The sequence below is a fragment of the Bombus pascuorum genome, chromosome 2 (assembly GCF_905332965.1).
Source record: "Bombus pascuorum chromosome 2, iyBomPasc1.1, whole genome shotgun sequence".
In the NCBI taxonomy this organism is placed as follows: Eukaryota; Metazoa; Arthropoda; class Insecta; order Hymenoptera; family Apidae; genus Bombus; species Bombus pascuorum.
Window position 1 is genome coordinate 19,153,285 of NC_083489.1, and position 18,287 is coordinate 19,171,571.

The 18,287-nt window shown below is 27.0% G+C and overlaps 2 protein-coding genes and 2 long non-coding RNA genes across 25 annotated transcripts; 2 read left to right on the top strand and 2 right to left on the bottom strand.

The window, feature by feature from the left end:
* Positions 1 to 496: 496 nt before the first annotated feature.
* Positions 497 to 8,302, top strand: LOC132916888 (cyclic AMP-responsive element-binding protein 1). Of its 16 annotated transcripts, XM_060954979.1 has the most exons (10): positions 497 to 683; positions 792 to 940; positions 1,050 to 1,158; positions 1,519 to 1,726; positions 2,176 to 2,325; positions 2,516 to 2,645; positions 4,545 to 4,634; positions 5,117 to 5,260; positions 5,565 to 5,652; positions 5,752 to 8,302. In XM_060954979.1, exons 4-10 carry the CDS (start codon positions 1,538 to 1,540, stop codon positions 5,894 to 5,896), a joined length of 936 nt encoding a protein of 311 aa, XP_060810962.1. In that variant the 5' UTR covers positions 497 to 683; positions 792 to 940; positions 1,050 to 1,158; positions 1,519 to 1,537; the 3' UTR covers positions 5,897 to 8,302. The 16 variants fall into 16 exon arrangements, with proteins under 16 accessions (XP_060810962.1, XP_060833301.1, XP_060810967.1 ...); XM_060977317.1 differs by lacking the exon at positions 497 to 683 and having other exon boundaries at positions 692 to 940; XM_060954980.1 differs by lacking the exon at positions 497 to 683 and having other exon boundaries at positions 692 to 940; positions 5,583 to 5,652.
* A 102-nt stretch (positions 8,303 to 8,404) lies between these two features.
* On the bottom strand, positions 8,405 to 9,506 carry LOC132904468 (uncharacterized). Of its 4 annotated transcripts, XR_009657597.1 has the most exons (5): positions 9,362 to 9,506; positions 9,133 to 9,178; positions 8,908 to 8,949; positions 8,683 to 8,724; positions 8,405 to 8,498 (listed from the first exon to the last, which is right to left on the bottom strand). It is a non-coding gene; the product is annotated as an uncharacterized LOC132904468 (long non-coding RNA). The 4 variants fall into 4 exon arrangements; XR_009657596.1 differs by lacking the exon at positions 8,908 to 8,949 and having other exon boundaries at positions 8,405 to 8,724; positions 9,129 to 9,178; positions 9,362 to 9,493; XR_009657595.1 differs by lacking the exon at positions 8,908 to 8,949 and having other exon boundaries at positions 8,405 to 8,724; positions 9,362 to 9,490.
* Positions 9,507 to 9,664: 158 nt separating this feature from the next.
* LOC132904475 (uncharacterized) lies at positions 9,665 to 10,165 on the bottom strand. Its single transcript, XR_009657606.1, has 2 exons — positions 10,086 to 10,165; positions 9,665 to 9,888 (listed from the first exon to the last, which is right to left on the bottom strand). It is a non-coding gene; the product is annotated as an uncharacterized LOC132904475 (long non-coding RNA).
* On the top strand, positions 10,035 to 17,932 carry LOC132916877 (hyccin). Of its 4 annotated transcripts, none has more exons than XM_060977294.1 (9): positions 10,035 to 10,189; positions 10,589 to 10,755; positions 11,060 to 11,194; positions 11,642 to 11,767; positions 11,841 to 12,058; positions 12,129 to 12,275; positions 12,387 to 12,517; positions 12,595 to 12,711; positions 14,532 to 17,932. In XM_060977294.1, the coding sequence occupies exons 2-9, from the start codon at positions 10,606 to 10,608 to the stop codon at positions 15,053 to 15,055; spliced, it is 1,548 nt and encodes a 515-aa protein (XP_060833277.1). In that variant the 5' UTR covers positions 10,035 to 10,189; positions 10,589 to 10,605; the 3' UTR covers positions 15,056 to 17,932. The 4 variants fall into 4 exon arrangements, with proteins under 4 accessions (XP_060833277.1, XP_060833278.1, XP_060833280.1 ...); XM_060977295.1 differs by having other exon boundaries at positions 10,049 to 10,189; positions 10,363 to 10,755; XM_060977297.1 differs by having other exon boundaries at positions 10,102 to 10,189; positions 10,640 to 10,755.
* The last annotated feature ends 355 nt before the right edge of the window (positions 17,933 to 18,287 follow it).

Below are 18,287 nucleotides of genomic sequence, written 5' to 3' on the forward strand. Positions count from 1 at the left end.
TATTATTTTTTTAAATACTTAAACAAGTAACATAAAGATTAGAAAATTAACGTGCCATATTTTTTCTCTGTAGTCTTGTATATACGAATCGTAGTTGCAATAAAAGAGAATGTTTAAGAAAACGAAGTTAGTTTGAATACTAAGTAAGTTTATAAAATATAGAATATACATACATATAATATATATATATCTAAATTATGTAACATTTATATAAATTTAATATAACGCTTTTTATATACAAAAATTTGTGCATTTAATAAATTAATACTTTTATTAACTATAATAAGTGTTTCAATAATATCAAAAACCAACACTAGTATAAACAAATATATAATATTTCTGAAACACCATTTTGCCCGATTATTAATAAATATACCACTGTATATGAATCGCAGTATGATGACTGCTAAGTCGAAGGTAATATTTAAGAAAACGTCGCTAGTATTTGATGTGAAGCACATATGTAGGAGAGCATCGTCCATCACCCATCACTATCCGATGCACGATCAGTTTTTTGAGGGGGTGGAGGGAAAGCACGTCGGCCATTTTGATGGTGACGCGCAGCGCGGAGGTCGTGGGCTCCACCAGTGACGAAGCCACTGGAGTTTTGACGTGGCTGCTACGTACCTGCCCGTTTGCCCACTCCGATTGCAGCAAAGTTGGTGACGAGAAATACGTAACTGGTAAGTACCCAGCTGGAGAATAATAACAACCGGGCATGGACCACTGCGCTAACGGTGCACCGAAAATTGTTGTCGAAACTACTAGCATTTGATTTTTCATGATCCTAGTACAATCAGTTTTACGTCTGCTATGGAATATGCCGTAAAATATGGCGCCTTAAGGAAGATGTATGAATTTCTCGAAAAGGGCAATGGGGGTTACGTGACAATTCTGACATCTCTTTTCACCAATAACCGACACACCGTGATGCCAATCGGTACAACCTTAGCCATGTTTCATCGTGTTTTTTTCATTAATTTTCTGACCCTTCAATCATCCACGAGAACATCTCTTTTAAGTGTTTATTGTTCTCGTATTATTTTTAGATCTGCTTATGTAAATGACGCAGTAACACCGCCGATCGCTGACTGGCGGGAAATTTAAAACTTTTGCACTTTAACGGCTAGATCCTGATTTTGACTTGAATACATACAGGTTTTCGAAATCTTATTTGTTCCAACGATGTTTATATTTAGTCTGGAATTCGTTTCGTAATACTTCAACTATGCATATATATTTGACTTTTTTCAATAAAATATTGTCTACGGTTTTTGTGTAGTTTTGTTTTCATTAAAATGCTTAAAAGATCACTGAGGAGGTTAAATGTAATCTTAATGAGATGTACATGATGTTTATTCTTAATAGGACGATTCGATTAAATGTAAAATTTTTTGTTGTGCAACAATTTTATTTTATTTAATTATCAGTGATAAGAATTGAAAGGTTTGATACAATATATATAAATACAATTATAAAAATATATGTAATTATGAAATTATTTTTCATCTTTTGTAGGGTTTGAAGTCCCCAGGCTATGGAAAGTATGGTTGAGGAAAATGGATCAGCTGTTGACCCATTGTCTACGGGTTCTCAAAGCGGTGACGCAGCACCAGCAATAGCTACATCGGTACAATCTCTCAATAGAACACAGCAGCAAACTCATCATCTGGTAGCTTCTACCAGCATTGTGCAACTGACACTACCTACGTCAGGGGCAACACAGGTATACAGGAGAATCTCCTGTGTATCTATGTCTGATCATTTATATCTTTATTTTAGTTCAAAGCATGCATATATAATTTATTTATGTTTTTAATCATAATTATCAATTAATTAAATAAGCACTGTGTGTATATTCACTCTTGCATAATGCTGGTTCAAATTAAGAAACTAAAATTCAAGTAGTTTTCTTAATTAATTACTTCTTTATTTGTTGATACAATGAATTTGGTGTTTCAATTTTTATGATAGATATTTTTATGAAATAGTTGTTTCATCCCACTTTATGATAACTTGCATATGCATGATGATATCAATCAATTATAAAATTTATTATATTTGGTTCATATTAAAACATTTTAAAAATATTCATGTTCATTTATTCAGTAATATCTATTTTTTAACATGCATAACATTTTATACATTTATGTATAATGTTTATTTTTTGTTTAGGTACAGTCTGTTATACAACCTAATCAACAATCAGTAATTCAAACTGCAACGAACATTCAACCTGTTGCTATTTCAAAAGGAAATGTCATACTTGTCAGCAAACCCAACTCTGTCATACAAACAGCCCAAGCAAGTTTGCAAACACTTCAGGTAAATATCTCGAGACCAAGTTATACTGTTGATCTCTTCTCATCTTTTTTTAAATAAACCATTTATAAGTAGATATAAAATTTGAATGTACATAATAGCATTTTATATATATTAAATATTAAAAATAAATAATAAATAAATAATATTCAATAAATATAATAAAATATTATATTGTACATTAATGTATTAGGTGGTTGAAACTGGTAGTGATGATAGTTTCTCAGATTCAGAAGAATCTCCAGAACAAAGGGGAGGAATTCTTACCAGACGGCCGTCTTACAAGAAGATTCTCAATGACTTAGGTGGTGGTGAAATTACAGGTATGATAAATTTATTTTTATCACATATCAGGAATAGAATTAAAATCAGAACAAACATTTCAATTTTTAATAGAATATTTACAAGAAGTAACAAGTTGTCATCTAGATATTTTATTACTTTAATTAAACATACATATAAATTTATTATTTCATTTATACAGGATGACCAAATAACATGTGAAAGCAGGTATAACACGATTCCTTGTAGAAGAATGAAAAAGAAAGTACATCAGATAAAATTTTTCCATTCACGACTTAATTTTCGAGAAAATTGAGTTTAAAAATTTATGAAGTATACTTGAACTTGGCTAATTCTGGACAGGACAAGACTAAATCATTGACAGGAGGTCATTTTATGTGTAAAAATAAGTCGAAAATGTAAAATTAAGAAAATAGAGTTTGAACATATTTATTTAAGAATCGACTTAGTACATATGTATGATAAATTTTCAAATTATTCATTATTTTTCTTAGAAACAAAGCGTTTTGCTAAAAAACTTTACTTCTCAGGTCGATTATTTTGTTTTTGTCCAGTTTGGAATTACTTACGTTCAAGTATATTTGATAAATTTTCAAACTCAATTTTCTCAAAAACTAAACAGAGAACGAACAAATTTTATTCTATATCTTTTTCTTATTTTTTCGCAAGGAATCACATCGTGCTTACTTTTACATGTTATTCGGGCTGATGTATATATGTATATGTATAAAATTATTATATTCACCTTTTTATTCTAAGTCTTCCATATCTTCAAAGAAACATTGACTCTTAGGAAATGATAAAGTGCATGTCAGTTCATACAACTATTGTTATGTACTGTCTACATATTTCTTAAATAATTATTCCAATTAGTTATTATCTTATTAATTTACTTTACATCTGAATAAATATATGTATAATCAATCTGTCTTATAAGTCATTCTTTATCAAACAAATATTTAAGTACATTTATATAACTGTATTAGGATAATAATAAGGAATAAAAATGTGATACTTTATGCTTCTTAATATTTTATTTTATACATCTGAGAAAGGGAATGCCATACCAAGCTTAGAATGTAAGTTAAAATTTAAGTTAATAATATTAAATCAAAAACAATGCAATGAACTCTCCTTTAACCATTATTTATAGATACATGACATGAAGAAAAATTATTTATTTTTATTTAAATGAAATCCCGCTTATGTTTATTTATATAGTACCAATAAAATGAACTAAAAAGTAAAGTTTTTATAATTTAAGATAAATACATAATTAATTTGATTAAAAATGTCTAGTATTCTCAATATATCTATTTGTAGATAATTAGTCAATTATAAATTTTATAGTTAAAGTTAAAGATATTTATAACTAAAATTTAAAAAATTATTAAAACCGACGAGACACATTTGTTATTTTTAATAAAGTTTCATTTTCTACAAAAAATCGAATATTAAAAAGTTATTTGTTCTATTTATACTTTACAAGACTGCATGTTTTTATTGCTTAGCTTTTATTTTTATTTTAATCTATTTCCTTTTTGTATGAGCTGACTGACTGCACAGCATTATGATAAAAATATGAAAACAGCAGCCAGAAAGGAAATAGCATACAATGATATTTTATTTTTATTATACTTTTTATTTATACAAAATCATCTTTCTGGATGCACATCTTTTTAAAGATACACATATGTACAATTATATGCTTTTATGCAATCAGGAAAGTTATTTAAGAAGAAATGTACCAAATATTAAGCAAATTGTTTTGGTATCATTGTTTCTAGAAATGAATGCCATAAGATATTCATTATATTATTTTCTCATGAAATATATGTCACATTCTGGAAAATTTTCAATAAATTAACACCGATAACAACTCTGTTATAATTGGGGGTTGTATTAATTCGGTGTTACAGACGGTCGATTGCCCCCTCTAGAATCATCTTCTGAGTGTGATTCTAACGTGGACAGTGAAGTGTCGTCCCATTCGCTTCATTATCAGACAGGTTGGTTATTTTTTCTTCTACATATCTTTCCTGGCTGTCCTTTATTTAATTCTGTGCGCAATCCTAGCCATTGTCCTTTCATTTTAATGAAGATAATGTTAGGAGAGTAAATTAGAACTATTAGTCTAAAGAACTTAAAATTTTATTCCTTTTGTCCTTATACATATTACCTAATGTAATACTATATATAATTTAATATTTTGTATGATTGCTTGGTGTGGCATCCTTGCTTATGGGGTTTTCAATTCTGTTTATAAATATATATAGGTTTATCTATATATACTCAATAATATAAATAATCATTATAATTGTTAAAAAACCATTCAGATTTATGTTTACCTTTTCTATGTCCCATCATTTAAAATAAATGACTTTTGGTACCTCTATTTAGTAAAGAATTGTGTTATATGAAATATGCTTAATTAGATGTGTATTGTCTTTATTAATACTGTGTCAGTAATTGAGATTAATGTAATTTACAGTAATTCCTGCTGGAACCATACAAATTGCAACTCAAGGGGAAGGTGTGCCTGGACTTCATACATTAACTATGAGTAATGCAGCAACTGCAGGTGGAGCTATAGTACAGTATGCACAAGGCCAAGATACACAATTTTTTGTCCCAGGTGCGCGTTTTTTCATAGTTTTTTAACATTGAATTTTTTAATAACTGATATATCCCTGACATTTTCTTTTAATTTTTTTTTTAAATATAAATAATTTTTGTATTCAATAGAAGTATGCGAGTATTCGAAATTATGGATATTCACGAACCTCAGATTTTAATTAAAAACTTTTAGGATCCTAACTCAGTTGTTAAAAAAATTCTGGTACTCGCTTACTTTTAGTATTTAATAATACTATTAATAATATGCATAAATTTTCATTGACTGATTGTGAATAACAAAATTAAAAATTTGGGGAATACAGTCTCTGACAATGTTCCAGCTTACACAGGACATGGTGTTGTAGTAGAAGATGCAGCTAGAAAAAGAGAATTAAGGTTGCTTAAAAATAGGTAAGATTTGAAGGAACTGGAAATACTTTTAATTATAATTTTTCTAACTGTTCTTGTTTATATAAATATTTAAAAATATGTAAATACTTTTTTTTATAGACAAGCAGCCCGCGAGTGTAGGAGGAAAAAGAAAGAATATATAAAGTGTTTAGAAAACCGTGTCGCGATATTGGAAAATAGAAATCAGACGTTAATAGAAGAACTCAAATCGTTAAAACAGCTATGCGAACCGAAAACTGACTGAGGTTGGTGTTTAATGTTGAAACATTGTATGAAAACTATTAACCTGCTAAAACATTTGTACATGTCTTCTTTATGTACATTATCCTAAACGTTGTTAGGTAAGCGATGGTGATGTACATGCATTCTTATAAATAAGTGTTTCTGTAACATACTGTATTTAAAATGCGAATATGAAGGCTTGTGAAACTTGCTGTTACTAAAGCGAGAAGCCAAAGGTATATGAGATGCAGAAGCAGCAAACATATAGGCAATATTCTGGAAGTCAATCTATATTTTGGATAAACTTAACAATTATATAAATTTAGGTTATTAAAGTTTATATTATTAACGTTATATTCATTTAGATTACAGTGACTATGTGATGTTGAACGGAACTGTTTTACTTACACATAAATATTGTATTCATGTAGTTTCATTTTATTCGAAAAAAATTTACATTAGTAAAAAAGTGAAAAGAATTATAAAAAACAAGAACACGGGAGTATATTTAGTAGTCAATTTATAATAAATAATTGGTCGCTAAAAAACACACATACTTGAGGAAAACGCCTTATACACAATATTTGCTAGTGTAACTTAGAAATTAGATACAACTACGAATTAAAATCACATAGTTTCTGCATTAAAAAAAGAGCGTAGTTGTTAGACAATAGTATCTGTCTAATTTTTTTCCAATTTATCTATTCTTTTATACTTGAAAGAGACAGTTCCATTAAAAAAGTGCATCTATTAGAGGTGTTTGAATGAAAAGATAATGGGATAGTTGTAAATAGATAAATAGACCGAAATTCTACTACTTTGATCATTGCTGCTGCAATATGTACGTGTATAAAGTGTCGTCTCAATATAATTTTTTACTTTAAATACAAACTTCAGAAATGTATTATGAAGAAAAATATAATTTATACAATGTAGAGAAATGTGCTATAAAAAAGCATTAGGTGAAATGCTCTCATCTTATTTTACTTTCTACTTTAAGATGCCTCAAGTGCAAGAAGGTGAAAAACAGAATTTGTAAAATATAAATATAAATGTAATATATATCTGGAGTGCCTTGAAGATTTCTGTATAGGGTAATTTATAAATGCATGTCAATACTTCCGCTAATCTATTTTAATGTATAGATTCACTCCCTGAAGTATTGATATGCATTTATGAATCATCCTGTATATATATAGTATACAAACAAACACGCGCAAGTGCGCTCACATACATACATACGTACATATGTATAGAATTATGTTTTAGGTAAATATGGGTACATAACAATATTTTTGAATTATATATTATGTTATAGCTTTACATCCTGCGTAAAAATCGTACAGTTGCGTTAAAATTGAAATTTCTATTCCGATACATTTTCATATTTTTTAAAATTAAATAGAACCTTTAAATCGCTAGTATAAGCCATAAACTAAATTACATGTCGATACGATTGCATCTATTTTATTTCCCAATAGAAAACAGGAAAATTTGTTACAATCAGATAATTTGCCTATTATGTTTTATAATATTATTAAAAAGAAATTATTTTTTAATGTCTGACACATACTTATCATCATGCTAGGAATTATTTATCTAATGCATTTTTCCTATAAAATCAATGTTCTGTAATCTAAGTATGAAAACTATTTGATGTATGATTTTGATTGTTATATATTTATAAGGAAAATACAATTTCAAATACGAAAGATCCAGTTTGATCATTCAATGATGTAATATAAACTGTTCAACACATTTAAGAATGATATTATTGATCATTTGAAATTATTTCATTGGTGTAATTTTGTTTGTTTTTGATTTTTTATAGGATATCAAAATATTATTGTTTGTAAAATAATTTATACAAAAACATACTTGTAATATTAATTTCATACTATTTGCATACATATCATTTTTTTAACATTAATAATATATATTTTTTAAATAAAATCCAGATAAAATTTACAGTGACTGATCAGACTGGAAAGATTTGTTGTATAGGTATGATGTATAATTTGTCAAGTTTATTTGTTATCAAAACTATTCACTCTGATAATAGAAAACAAATACAGTTATAATCTTCGTACATGCTTAATATATCATTTGTAATTGAATAATTTTATTGCAAAGTAGATCGTTTCCGAATTATTCTCTGTAAATTGAAAGTACAATGTACTTATAGTGACTTGTTATAAAATAAAAACGATTCACTATAAGTTTCTTTTCCCCTACAGATTTAAATTTGGTTTAATTTAGGCAAAGTAATACTGTACACATTTTCATCTGTGTTTTAATGTTAATTATATGTATGATATATGTATATCTTGATTGCTGCACCGATGATATGAAATATTGTATATAGATAATATATGTATTTTTGCATATCATTTGTTTTTGAAAAATATAATTCATAAACCTCTTTAAAGATACTGTTATTTTATTACAAAGACATAGAAAACAATTGAAATAAAACAGATTAAAAATTAACTGTTTAGACATTTAATCAAATATTAAGTAAACAGAAATATATATTTAAAAAAATAGTATTTATTATATGTACAGTTACTTTCTTGTTAAAAGTACAAATTAGATGATACTACTTCAATGGATTATCTTCTCACCTAAAATATGAAAAATATTATAAAATACATGTCTTAAACATATTTAGTTTGAACATTTAGGTTTAAAAATTCAATTGGTAATGCATGTAGTAAATAATCATGAACTCATATGTGAGTGATTAAATCATCATATATATTAAAATTCTTAATACAAATCTTATAAGGAAGTAATAATATTACTAACCATATCGCAATAACTTTATGTATTATATCTTCATTCATTAACCTGAAATCAATATAACTAAATTAGATTTTTATTAACATTTATAATATATGTTTACTTAAAACAAATGATTCAGTTGGTAGTGCATGTAGTGAATAATCATGAACTCATATGTGAGTAATTAAATCATCATATATATTAAAATTCATAATATAAATCTTATAAGGAAGTAATAATATTACTAACCATATCGCAATAACTTCATGTATTATATCTTCATTCATTAACCTGAAATCAATATAACTAAATCAGATTTTTATTAACATTTATAATATATGTTTACTTAAAACAAATGATTCAGTTGGTAGTGCATGTAGTGAATAATCATGAACTCATATGTGAGTAATTAAATCATCATATATATTAAAATTCATAATACAAATCTTATAAGGAAGTAATAATAATACTAACCATATTGCAATAACTTTTTGTAAGTATTATATCTTTATTCAATAACCTGAAATCAATATAAATAAATTAAATTTTTATTAACAATTATAATATATGTTTACTTAAAACAAATGATTCAGTTGGTAGTGCATGTATCAAATAATCATGGAATCTTACATAGTGGTTAATGATTCATCATATAGATTCTTATATTACTGCAAATAAGAATAAGAAAAAATACAGTACATACTATTTCATTCTTCCTTGATATTCTTTGATTAACCATTAGGAAGTTTCAATGATCCTCTTGGAAATAAATTGTTACAAAGTTCAAAAATATTTATTTAGAATTTTCATAAATACGAAGAATTGACTGATTAAAATACCATTGCATAATAACGATGATTCATTATTACAGATGTTTTTAGATTACAAAATCTTGAAAGAAATGCAAATTTGTAAATAATAGGAAAAATGTGCTGGACACTTACTTGTGTTAAGTTAAGTTAAATTGAGAGAAAATAAAACCACATTCTAAAACTTTTACATTACAACATCTTTATAATTTTCCATTAATTTTTCGACAGACTTACGTGGCCGCTCCAGTTTTTAGTAAATAACTTTCAAACTTTATTTTAAACATCTTTGTAAATCACCAGCGTGATTACCAGTAATGTTTAAAATGATCCAAAAGTATGAATGTTAAGTTTGAAGCCAAACATTCATTTTTTGCCGACTCTGGGTAAGTTCTTATGTACGCGATAATCTTGAACAGAGCTATTTAAAAACATATTTTTTATAATTATAGAATTATTATGAAAAAATTAGAAGTTTATGTAAATATTATAGAAATTATAACTGTATATTTATTCAACATTTATATCTCAGTTTCGTTAATTCTAAATAATTTGAAGCTTTTTGATCCAATCAAAAATGAGTAGATTCTCTTGTACATTTATGACAATGATACATACCTATCTAGTTGTTAGCAATTCATCTCACAAGCGACCGTGGTTACAAAGTTACAAGTGTCAGCCTTAAAAGTGAGAATTGTGTGCCGTTCGGTGAAGACATGGAGGTAACTAAAACATGTTTCAGCGTGATCTCAACAGAGTTGTAGCTTTCTTGTTAACTATAATTAATTAATACAAGAGCAACTATAACGACAAACGAGAGATTTAAATTTAAGAGATTGAAATCACGCGTGACAACGACGTCGAGCAATGTTACTGATATTTCATGCTATTACAGTTGTCTTGGTATTCCAATTTACATATTTATCTTAAACATGACATAAATTAATCAATTGAAAGTAATGATGCATACTGGACGAATGATTTTTAAGAAACGTATTTATAAATAAATCATTCATTTTGATGATCAATCATAAGATTCGTGTAATGATTGTCAAAGTATTAGATGGTTTTTCTTGGATACCGAAATTTCTTATCAACAAAATCCTGATTTATTGACACAGGCAAAAGGAAAATAAAAATGACGGAAAGTTTAATAAATGAATGGCTAGTAGATTGTGCAGATGTGTCATCGTCAGAGCTCCATACTTTTGCCACTACTTTATCACAAGACAATGAAATAGTCAGAGCGCTTTATGTACTCTTGGAAGAACGTAGTAAATATAGTCAGGTAATATATTTCTGATAAATATTTTGTACACCTTAATAGAATTTAATTAATTCCTTTGACATATATATTAAATCTTATAAAGTTTTTGTTAGTTTATTTTTTAACTCTTTCCTGTCAAAGTCCAAGTATTGTTCGGCATTGTAATATTGGGCAGATCGATGCCCTCAAAAATTATGACCGAAAAGAGTTAATATTAAATTAAAACTCAAATAAAATGTCTTTTGTATAAAGTTCTGTCTTTTATTTGGAAGTATATTAAATTATATTTTATTCATTTATACCAATAATTTTTTATTCATTGTAGTTAATGGATACAGTATGTGATCAGTTATACAATTTTTATCGCTCTCGAGAAACAGAATTGCAAAGGTTCACTTTGCAATTTTTGCCTACATTAGTATACATTTACTTGAACTCTGCAGCTCATGGTGACATTAAGGTAAGACACTATAATTGTTGGGAAGCATACTTAAATCATGTTTTATAATGTAATGGAATATAATTCATATAACTGTCTATGTTATATAACAGAACAACTATAATTTAAATCAAAATTATATGGTAAAATAGCACTGTCATTCCTTAATTATAGGACAGTTATACTCAAGTGAAATATGTACAAATTGCAATTTAAGTCAAAAGATGTTATGATATCAGTAATTTAGAAATTTTTACACAACAGATAATTAAAAATATATTTGATCTCAATTTTTATTTAATACGCATCAATATTTTCATTCTTTAAATATTTTGTTAAATACATCTTAAGAAATATACAAAAGAATTATAATTGCTGTTTCTTAATACAAAAAGTAAATCAAACGCATCCATTATCTCAAACTTTTAATTTGACATACTCTCAGTTAAATTAATTCTCTTTTTACAGAATTGTCGGTCTGTAGAAACACTACTAATTGGTTTGTATAATTTAGAAATAGTGGATAAATCTGGGCAACAAAAAGCAATTTCTTTTAGACTACCTTCACTTGCCATGCTTTCCATATTTCATGAGGTATATCTGTTTCACTAGACAACTGAATTTTATAAGTATGTAAATGTTATTCTAATTACTCCTTCTTGTACAGCCTGCAAGTTTGGCACCTGCTTCTTTAACTGAGAGTGCAGTACGCAGGTTTGAAGAATGTAATACGAAACTTGTTAGCTGGGGTCCACTACAACAAGTTGAGACACTAAATGCTCAAAATAGATTAAAAGTTATGACTGCTCTTCTTTTTATCTATAATCAACAACTCGGTTATATAAGTAAATTTGCATTAGAGCAATTATGCAAAGTTGCTACCAAGTAAGATGAAACTAATTGTTTTTATATATTTGATAAATATATAATAATTATATCAAATCATTTATTGCAGACTTGTTACTCAAGGATTTATGAAGCCAGGACATCATCAACGATCCTCGTATGGAAGCGAGTCTAGTTTTGTTCCAAGACTTCTACCACGTATACCTGTATCAAGTCAATTTCTCCTTGAATTTTTGCATGCTGTATATTTTGCTATGTGAGTAACATATTTTTCAAATAGTAACTTGTCAAGTAAAATAAATATCATACTAATAAAGAAAATATTTTAATAAAATTAATAGTAATAAAAAGTAACATATATTGGCAGGTATAATGACTGTTGGTATTTAGGAACACAAGCAGTAGACGATATCCATAATCGAGCATGTTATGAAACATATCCAGATGTTATGCTAGTCACAAATGCTATACGTAATTCTGCCAGTACTGGACCATCAGGTATGTCAATACAAGATAATCAATACAAAAATGTAAAATATGTTATACAAATATTGAATGATAATTAATCATTCTAGGACAACCTAATGACGGGCCAATTGGAATTAGTGTTGCATTATCGCCAGCTACTGCAACCGCTACGGTATCTAAATCGATGATCACAAATGCTTCGTTCCGGACCAAAAAGTTACCAGGTATATGTTTTATTTTAACTAAATCTTTATATCATCTGACAAATTAATATGCTCAGACATTTTATTTATGTTTATTTTTTTTAATGTCTTACGCACAATACGAGAACTATTTTTTATTAAATTAATTATAAATATCCAGCATGTCAGTTGTTGTATAGCAATTACTAATTAGTATGCACTGAAATAAATGAATAACATAATGATAAATGAATTTAAATAATAATAAATAAATTAAAAGTTTTTTAATCTGGACAATTTTTTTAAATAAAAGTTAAGAATCAAAGATAAACATATAGTATATAATGTGAGATAATAATGTATACATGGTGAAAAATGCATGAATATAATGAAGTATATGAATTTTATCATAAACAAATGGCATTTGATAGTAATTGTAGTTATCTTTCTAAATATATTTTAGTTTATAACTCTTATCCCTCATCACTCCAATGTTGTCGGTTGGAGTAGAACGTTGATTTGCGATTGGCAGCATCGCTGACGGTTTGAGTGATAAGAGTTAAGTTAGAATAGATCAATATTTGCATTTAGTAGTATGAATGAGATTTCCAAAATTCACAGATAGAAAAATTTGTTTCTTTATAAAAATTTAATTTTGCATGAAGTACATATTCCACAAATACATAGAACACATATTTAAACATTTGATCAGTAACAAATACATTTTATAAGTTATTGGACTAAGCAAATGTGCATTGCTTGCAAACATATGTCGTTAGACGATCTGGATGAGAAGTTATTTGAGGATGAAGTGTACGCTACCCAACTTGAAAAGCAACCACAACCAACAGTATCTAACACTACGAAGAGGTTCCCTTGGCATTGGAAGCATTCACTTCCGATTTCAAGCGAAGAAGATACCAAAATAAGAAAACTCAGTTCTTCCTCAATGGAATTCTCTAGACGAGGAAGCACATGTAGCAATCAAAATTCCCCTATCAAATCCTCTCCTAAACGAAATCTAAGAGAACATTTGAAGAAAAATGTATTTGAGAAAGGTGAAGATCACAATATGAAAAAAGTGAGAAAAGAGCATAAAGAAAACACTGATTTAGCTCATGACGAGAACAAAATTGGATCTAGTTCGCATTTGTATAATGTATTGGAGGAACAATTTCTGGGGGAAATGGTTTATGAATCAATGGAAAATTTGTATCTGGAAGGAAATAAATCAATTGGTTTTCATACGACTGCTGCCCTGTCAACAAATACATGGTACTAGTGATTCAGTTTCAGCACTTTAGAATCACTGAATATTATCAAAATTTCTCCAGCAAAACACACGGCAAATTAGCTGTTACACTGTGTAACATTAACTATTTTAATTAGTAGCAGTTTGTGCATTTATCAATGAATTCGTTTCAGAGGAACCACCATTATTAAGAGCAAAAGAATTCAAGCCTAAAGTATTACTTACTTTATCGAAAGGCACATAATGGAAAACCTGCATGCAGTTTTGGCACATTTATTTTCACTGAAGATAGTGCATTTGTTATCACACAGGTTTACCCTATGTCTTTCCTATTTCCTATTCTGTCCTTAAATGTTAATTTTTTAATGTTTTTGTTTGTTTATTACCCTTAATTTATAACATGCATGAAATATTTCATTCATGTTGTGATACATGTAAATTTTACGAATATAAATAATAGTACAAATATAAAGCTTAATACTTTCATTTTCTGCTTTACACAGATTGCTTAATTTCTTGCATTCTATTCTCACAGTATTTTAATGTATTTCCTAAAAATATGACCTTATTACTGTTTTAATATCGTATTCTTATTTTTTCTTTTGTTTAGATGATATACCAATTCAAGAAACGAAGGAAGATTCTGGAGGAGAAGGTAAAAGTAATCTTGTATCGATCACAGAAGAAGAATCAATAGAACCAAATAGAGGTGGTTCAATAAGACAATCGAAAGATCAAAAGACTGCGTCCAAAATCACGAATTTCCCGGTACTTGGAAAAAAGCCGCGAGAAAAAGATGGTAAAACAGCTAAGAATGCTCACGTTAGCGTTCCTGAAAAGGAAAAAAGACTTGGATCTCAAGCGACTTCGAAAGAAAGTATTAAAGGTAGTTCCTCTATGTTAAATAGTGAATCAACAGAAATCGATGGAAATGTTAATGGGTGTTCAGTCAGGAAAAAGAATAATAGTGTAGAAAATAATTCAGTTACAGTAGACAATGTTTCTTTGATTGATGGCGAACGTCTCACGTTAGGTGGAGAAATAGATAACACTAATATGGATACTTCTGTTACATTAAGAACACATAATGAAAATGAATCGCTAACTTCGTCTATCCAAGTCAGTTCTGTTTAAGTTATGCAGATAGATTTTTAGAACCAAAATGAGGAAAAGAGTAGTGGACCATACATTGAACAACTGAAACAAATTGTTGTAGTTTCTTATTTAATTGTACATACATATTCTTTCCTTATTTTTAAGAATATATACACAATGTTTTGTATATAATTGAATTAAATTAAATTATTGATTCTGTGACAGACCAAGATTTATTTAATATGCTATTGTATTTTGAAGCGAATATTATTGTACATAGTTGATTCAAAAGTGGTCCATTACTATATTGATCTCCATACTCTGTTTAAAAAAAAGTTAATAAAATAGTAATGGGGAAGGGAATAATAAGTTCACACTAAATATTTTTCTTTGATAAAGGTACATCTTTGTATATTAAAGAATTCTGTTATAATCGTTCTTATAATATGTCTGTTAAACCATTCAATAGATTTATATTCGAATATTCTAGTATATGATTGTTTAAAAATTTTAATCATCACAAAATTTAATAGACTCGTAGGAAAATGATTCAATATTTTAATTAATTCAAAATATCAAAGTGAAAGGACAATATTTTAATTAATTCAAAATATTAGAATAAAAAGATTTATATCAATTTTTTCAGAATTATGTTTATTAAATTAAATAGTGTTACTTTTTAATATAATATCTTTTATTTTGCCATTCTTCACTCGATTACTAGGCCTTGGCTCCTTGGAAACCAGAAAGGCACACAGATGGGCTAATGTTATTTTTTTAATAACTACATTATTTAATTCTATTATGCTTGTGTACATTTTCGTGGAAAAATGTAAGGCTAAATGGCTAGTAATTTTATGAATGCTAATAATTTCGTTCTGTATCCTATAGCAAAAAATAATGGAGGTATTTTATAATTTCATAAAAAAAATTATTTGCAGCATCGAATATCGAGTATCGAATATTCTGTGAAAAGAATATAATATGACTGACTTATTGTTTGAGACAGTAAAAATTGAATTTAGAGAAATTTTATAATTTTTCTAATAATCGTATTTTCTATAACATCTTTATGCCTATCTATATAGAATTACGTGCAAATTACGTTTAAATAAAAATATGTCCTGTCATAAATTTCGAATGAACAAAATATTTTTAACTCATTGCATCGTGTTTGTTCAATCTCGGTTTTAAAATAATTTATATGAATGTTTTTCCATAATTCTAATACTAAGAGTAATCTGACTTTATAGTAAAAATGCGTTGAGAAAAATATTTGCAAGTAAATATTCATGATTTTAACAGTATATAACAGTGTTTGTAAATATATATTGTGACAGAAAATATTTAAACCAAAATATTTTTTCAAAATTTATTGATTATCTCTTGTTTTAAATAACATAACAAAACTAATTTAAAATTTATAATTACTGAAAAAATACTAAGAGTCATAAAAATGTTCATAAATCTGAGTAATATATGTTTAAAAGATCAAAACTTGGAATTGGTATTTACTTAAAAAGACTGTACATTGCATCACATTATTACTTAGTCTGATAAAAAAGTATACCATTATGATTTGTTAATCAATCAGAGTGTTCAGTATGGTATCATATGCATATTAATATCAAATCAAAAAGAAGAAAGAAAGAAAGAAAGGGAAATATATAATATACATTACATGAATATGTCCCCAAAGCAATCATTTAACTCTTGTGACACTTTAAAATCTTTCTAATAATCATAAATTCAGTCATCAAATAATAAAAGGAAGCTGATTTATATTGTTTCTTAAGAAAGATGGGACTTTGTATAGCATCATTACTTTCACAATTTATTTTTGGAATTCCATGATTTCTGAATTTATTTAGAACATAAACTGATCGAAATTTGCTATATTTTATTACAACTTTCAAATTGTTCCTTATTCCAGTGTATTATTGTTACGAATGTTATATTATAATTTTTCAATAAAAAAATATTTTATTTTTATTTCTTTTGTATTATTAAAAAATACTGTGCGAATTGCATGTGTTTGTGCTTTTTTTGAACATTGAAGCCTTTGTAACTAGTAAGATTTTAAAATGAAAATATCTGAACACTTTCTAAACTTATACATAGCATATTATGTGAAAATAATTTAAGAAAAATAATTCTTTATATTATTTGAAAGTTCTAAATTGATATCCATTGGAGAAACAAAAGCAGAAACCACAAGATTATAAATTAATTTATTTAGAGGGAGCCAGAATTTAGTTTTCTGTATCACTGCCATGTAGTGTAATTTAATCAATTAAATTGTATTAATAATTTAAGTTTATAAATTTGGTTGATTATATACATTATTATATCTAAAATTACACGTCCCTGTATATGCGCGTGTGAAATATAAATGTTTAAACGAACAAGAAATAATATGAATTGTAAGTATTAAATAATATAAACTGTATAGGGAGAACATCTACACAGCAGATAAGTTAAAAGATTGTTAAATTTATTAAAATACTTGTACAAAAGATAAAAAGAAAGGGGAATTGGTGAATATATAAGAAATGTAAGATTTAATGTAAACTTTGGAGCCATTCACTATTTGTTAAAGAATTGCTCTTTTCTGTACATTTGACAAATTTTCTTGGGCACTTAGTTCTATCATATATACATAGAGAAAACTCTTGTATACAAAAAGAAAAATATGTATATAATGTTTCATGACAACTATTAATGATACTCATAGAGCGATAAATAATAACTACGATATCTTGTATGTTTGTGCAAATTATGAAAAATTATGACGATTCATGTATATGCTGTTATAAATATTGTACATTATTTTAATTTATGATTATAGTGTTAAAGCTTGTTATATTGTTAAAGCTATCAATATGTAAATAATATATAAACTTATTGCACAGAGGAGATTTGATTGAGTTTATTGATGAAACATTCGATTTTTATTGCATGTCTAATATAAAGCCAACATTAACATTGGCATACTTTGTAAACGTAAAACAAAATTAAAACAAAATGCACAAAATACATATTAGTTTTTCATAATGACGACATATTTTCATTATCAATATCAAAAGATGAAAGCATACTTTTCTTTTACTATTAAGTAAAAATTCAGTCATTTGCAACTGTGCATTTCTAAAAACAGAATACATTCCAAACAATTTGAAATTGTTACATTACAGATATTATTAAATTAAAATTGTTAATATATTAAAACTATATAAATTGAAATTATTTTATTAAAATGTTCATGCTTTGA

Coding starts and splice junctions, on each gene's coding strand:
- LOC132916888 (XM_060954979.1), top strand. CDS start 1,538: ATGGAAAGTATGGTTGAGGAAAATGGATCAGCTGTTGACCCATTGTCT. Junction 1,727..2,175: donor CTACGTCAGGGGCAACACAG/GTATACAGGAGA, acceptor TTTTTTGTTTAG/GTACAGTCTGTTATACAACC. Junction 5,261..5,564: donor TACACAATTTTTTGTCCCAG/GTGCGCGTTTTT, acceptor TGGGGAATACAG/TCTCTGACAATGTTCCAGCT.
- LOC132916877 (XM_060977294.1), top strand. CDS start 10,606: ATGACGGAAAGTTTAATAAATGAATGGCTAGTAGATTGTGCAGATGTG. Junction 11,768..11,840: donor TGCTTTCCATATTTCATGAG/GTATATCTGTTT, acceptor CTTCTTGTACAG/CCTGCAAGTTTGGCACCTGC. Junction 12,059..12,128: donor TTATGCAAAGTTGCTACCAA/GTAAGATGAAAC, acceptor CATTTATTGCAG/ACTTGTTACTCAAGGATTTA.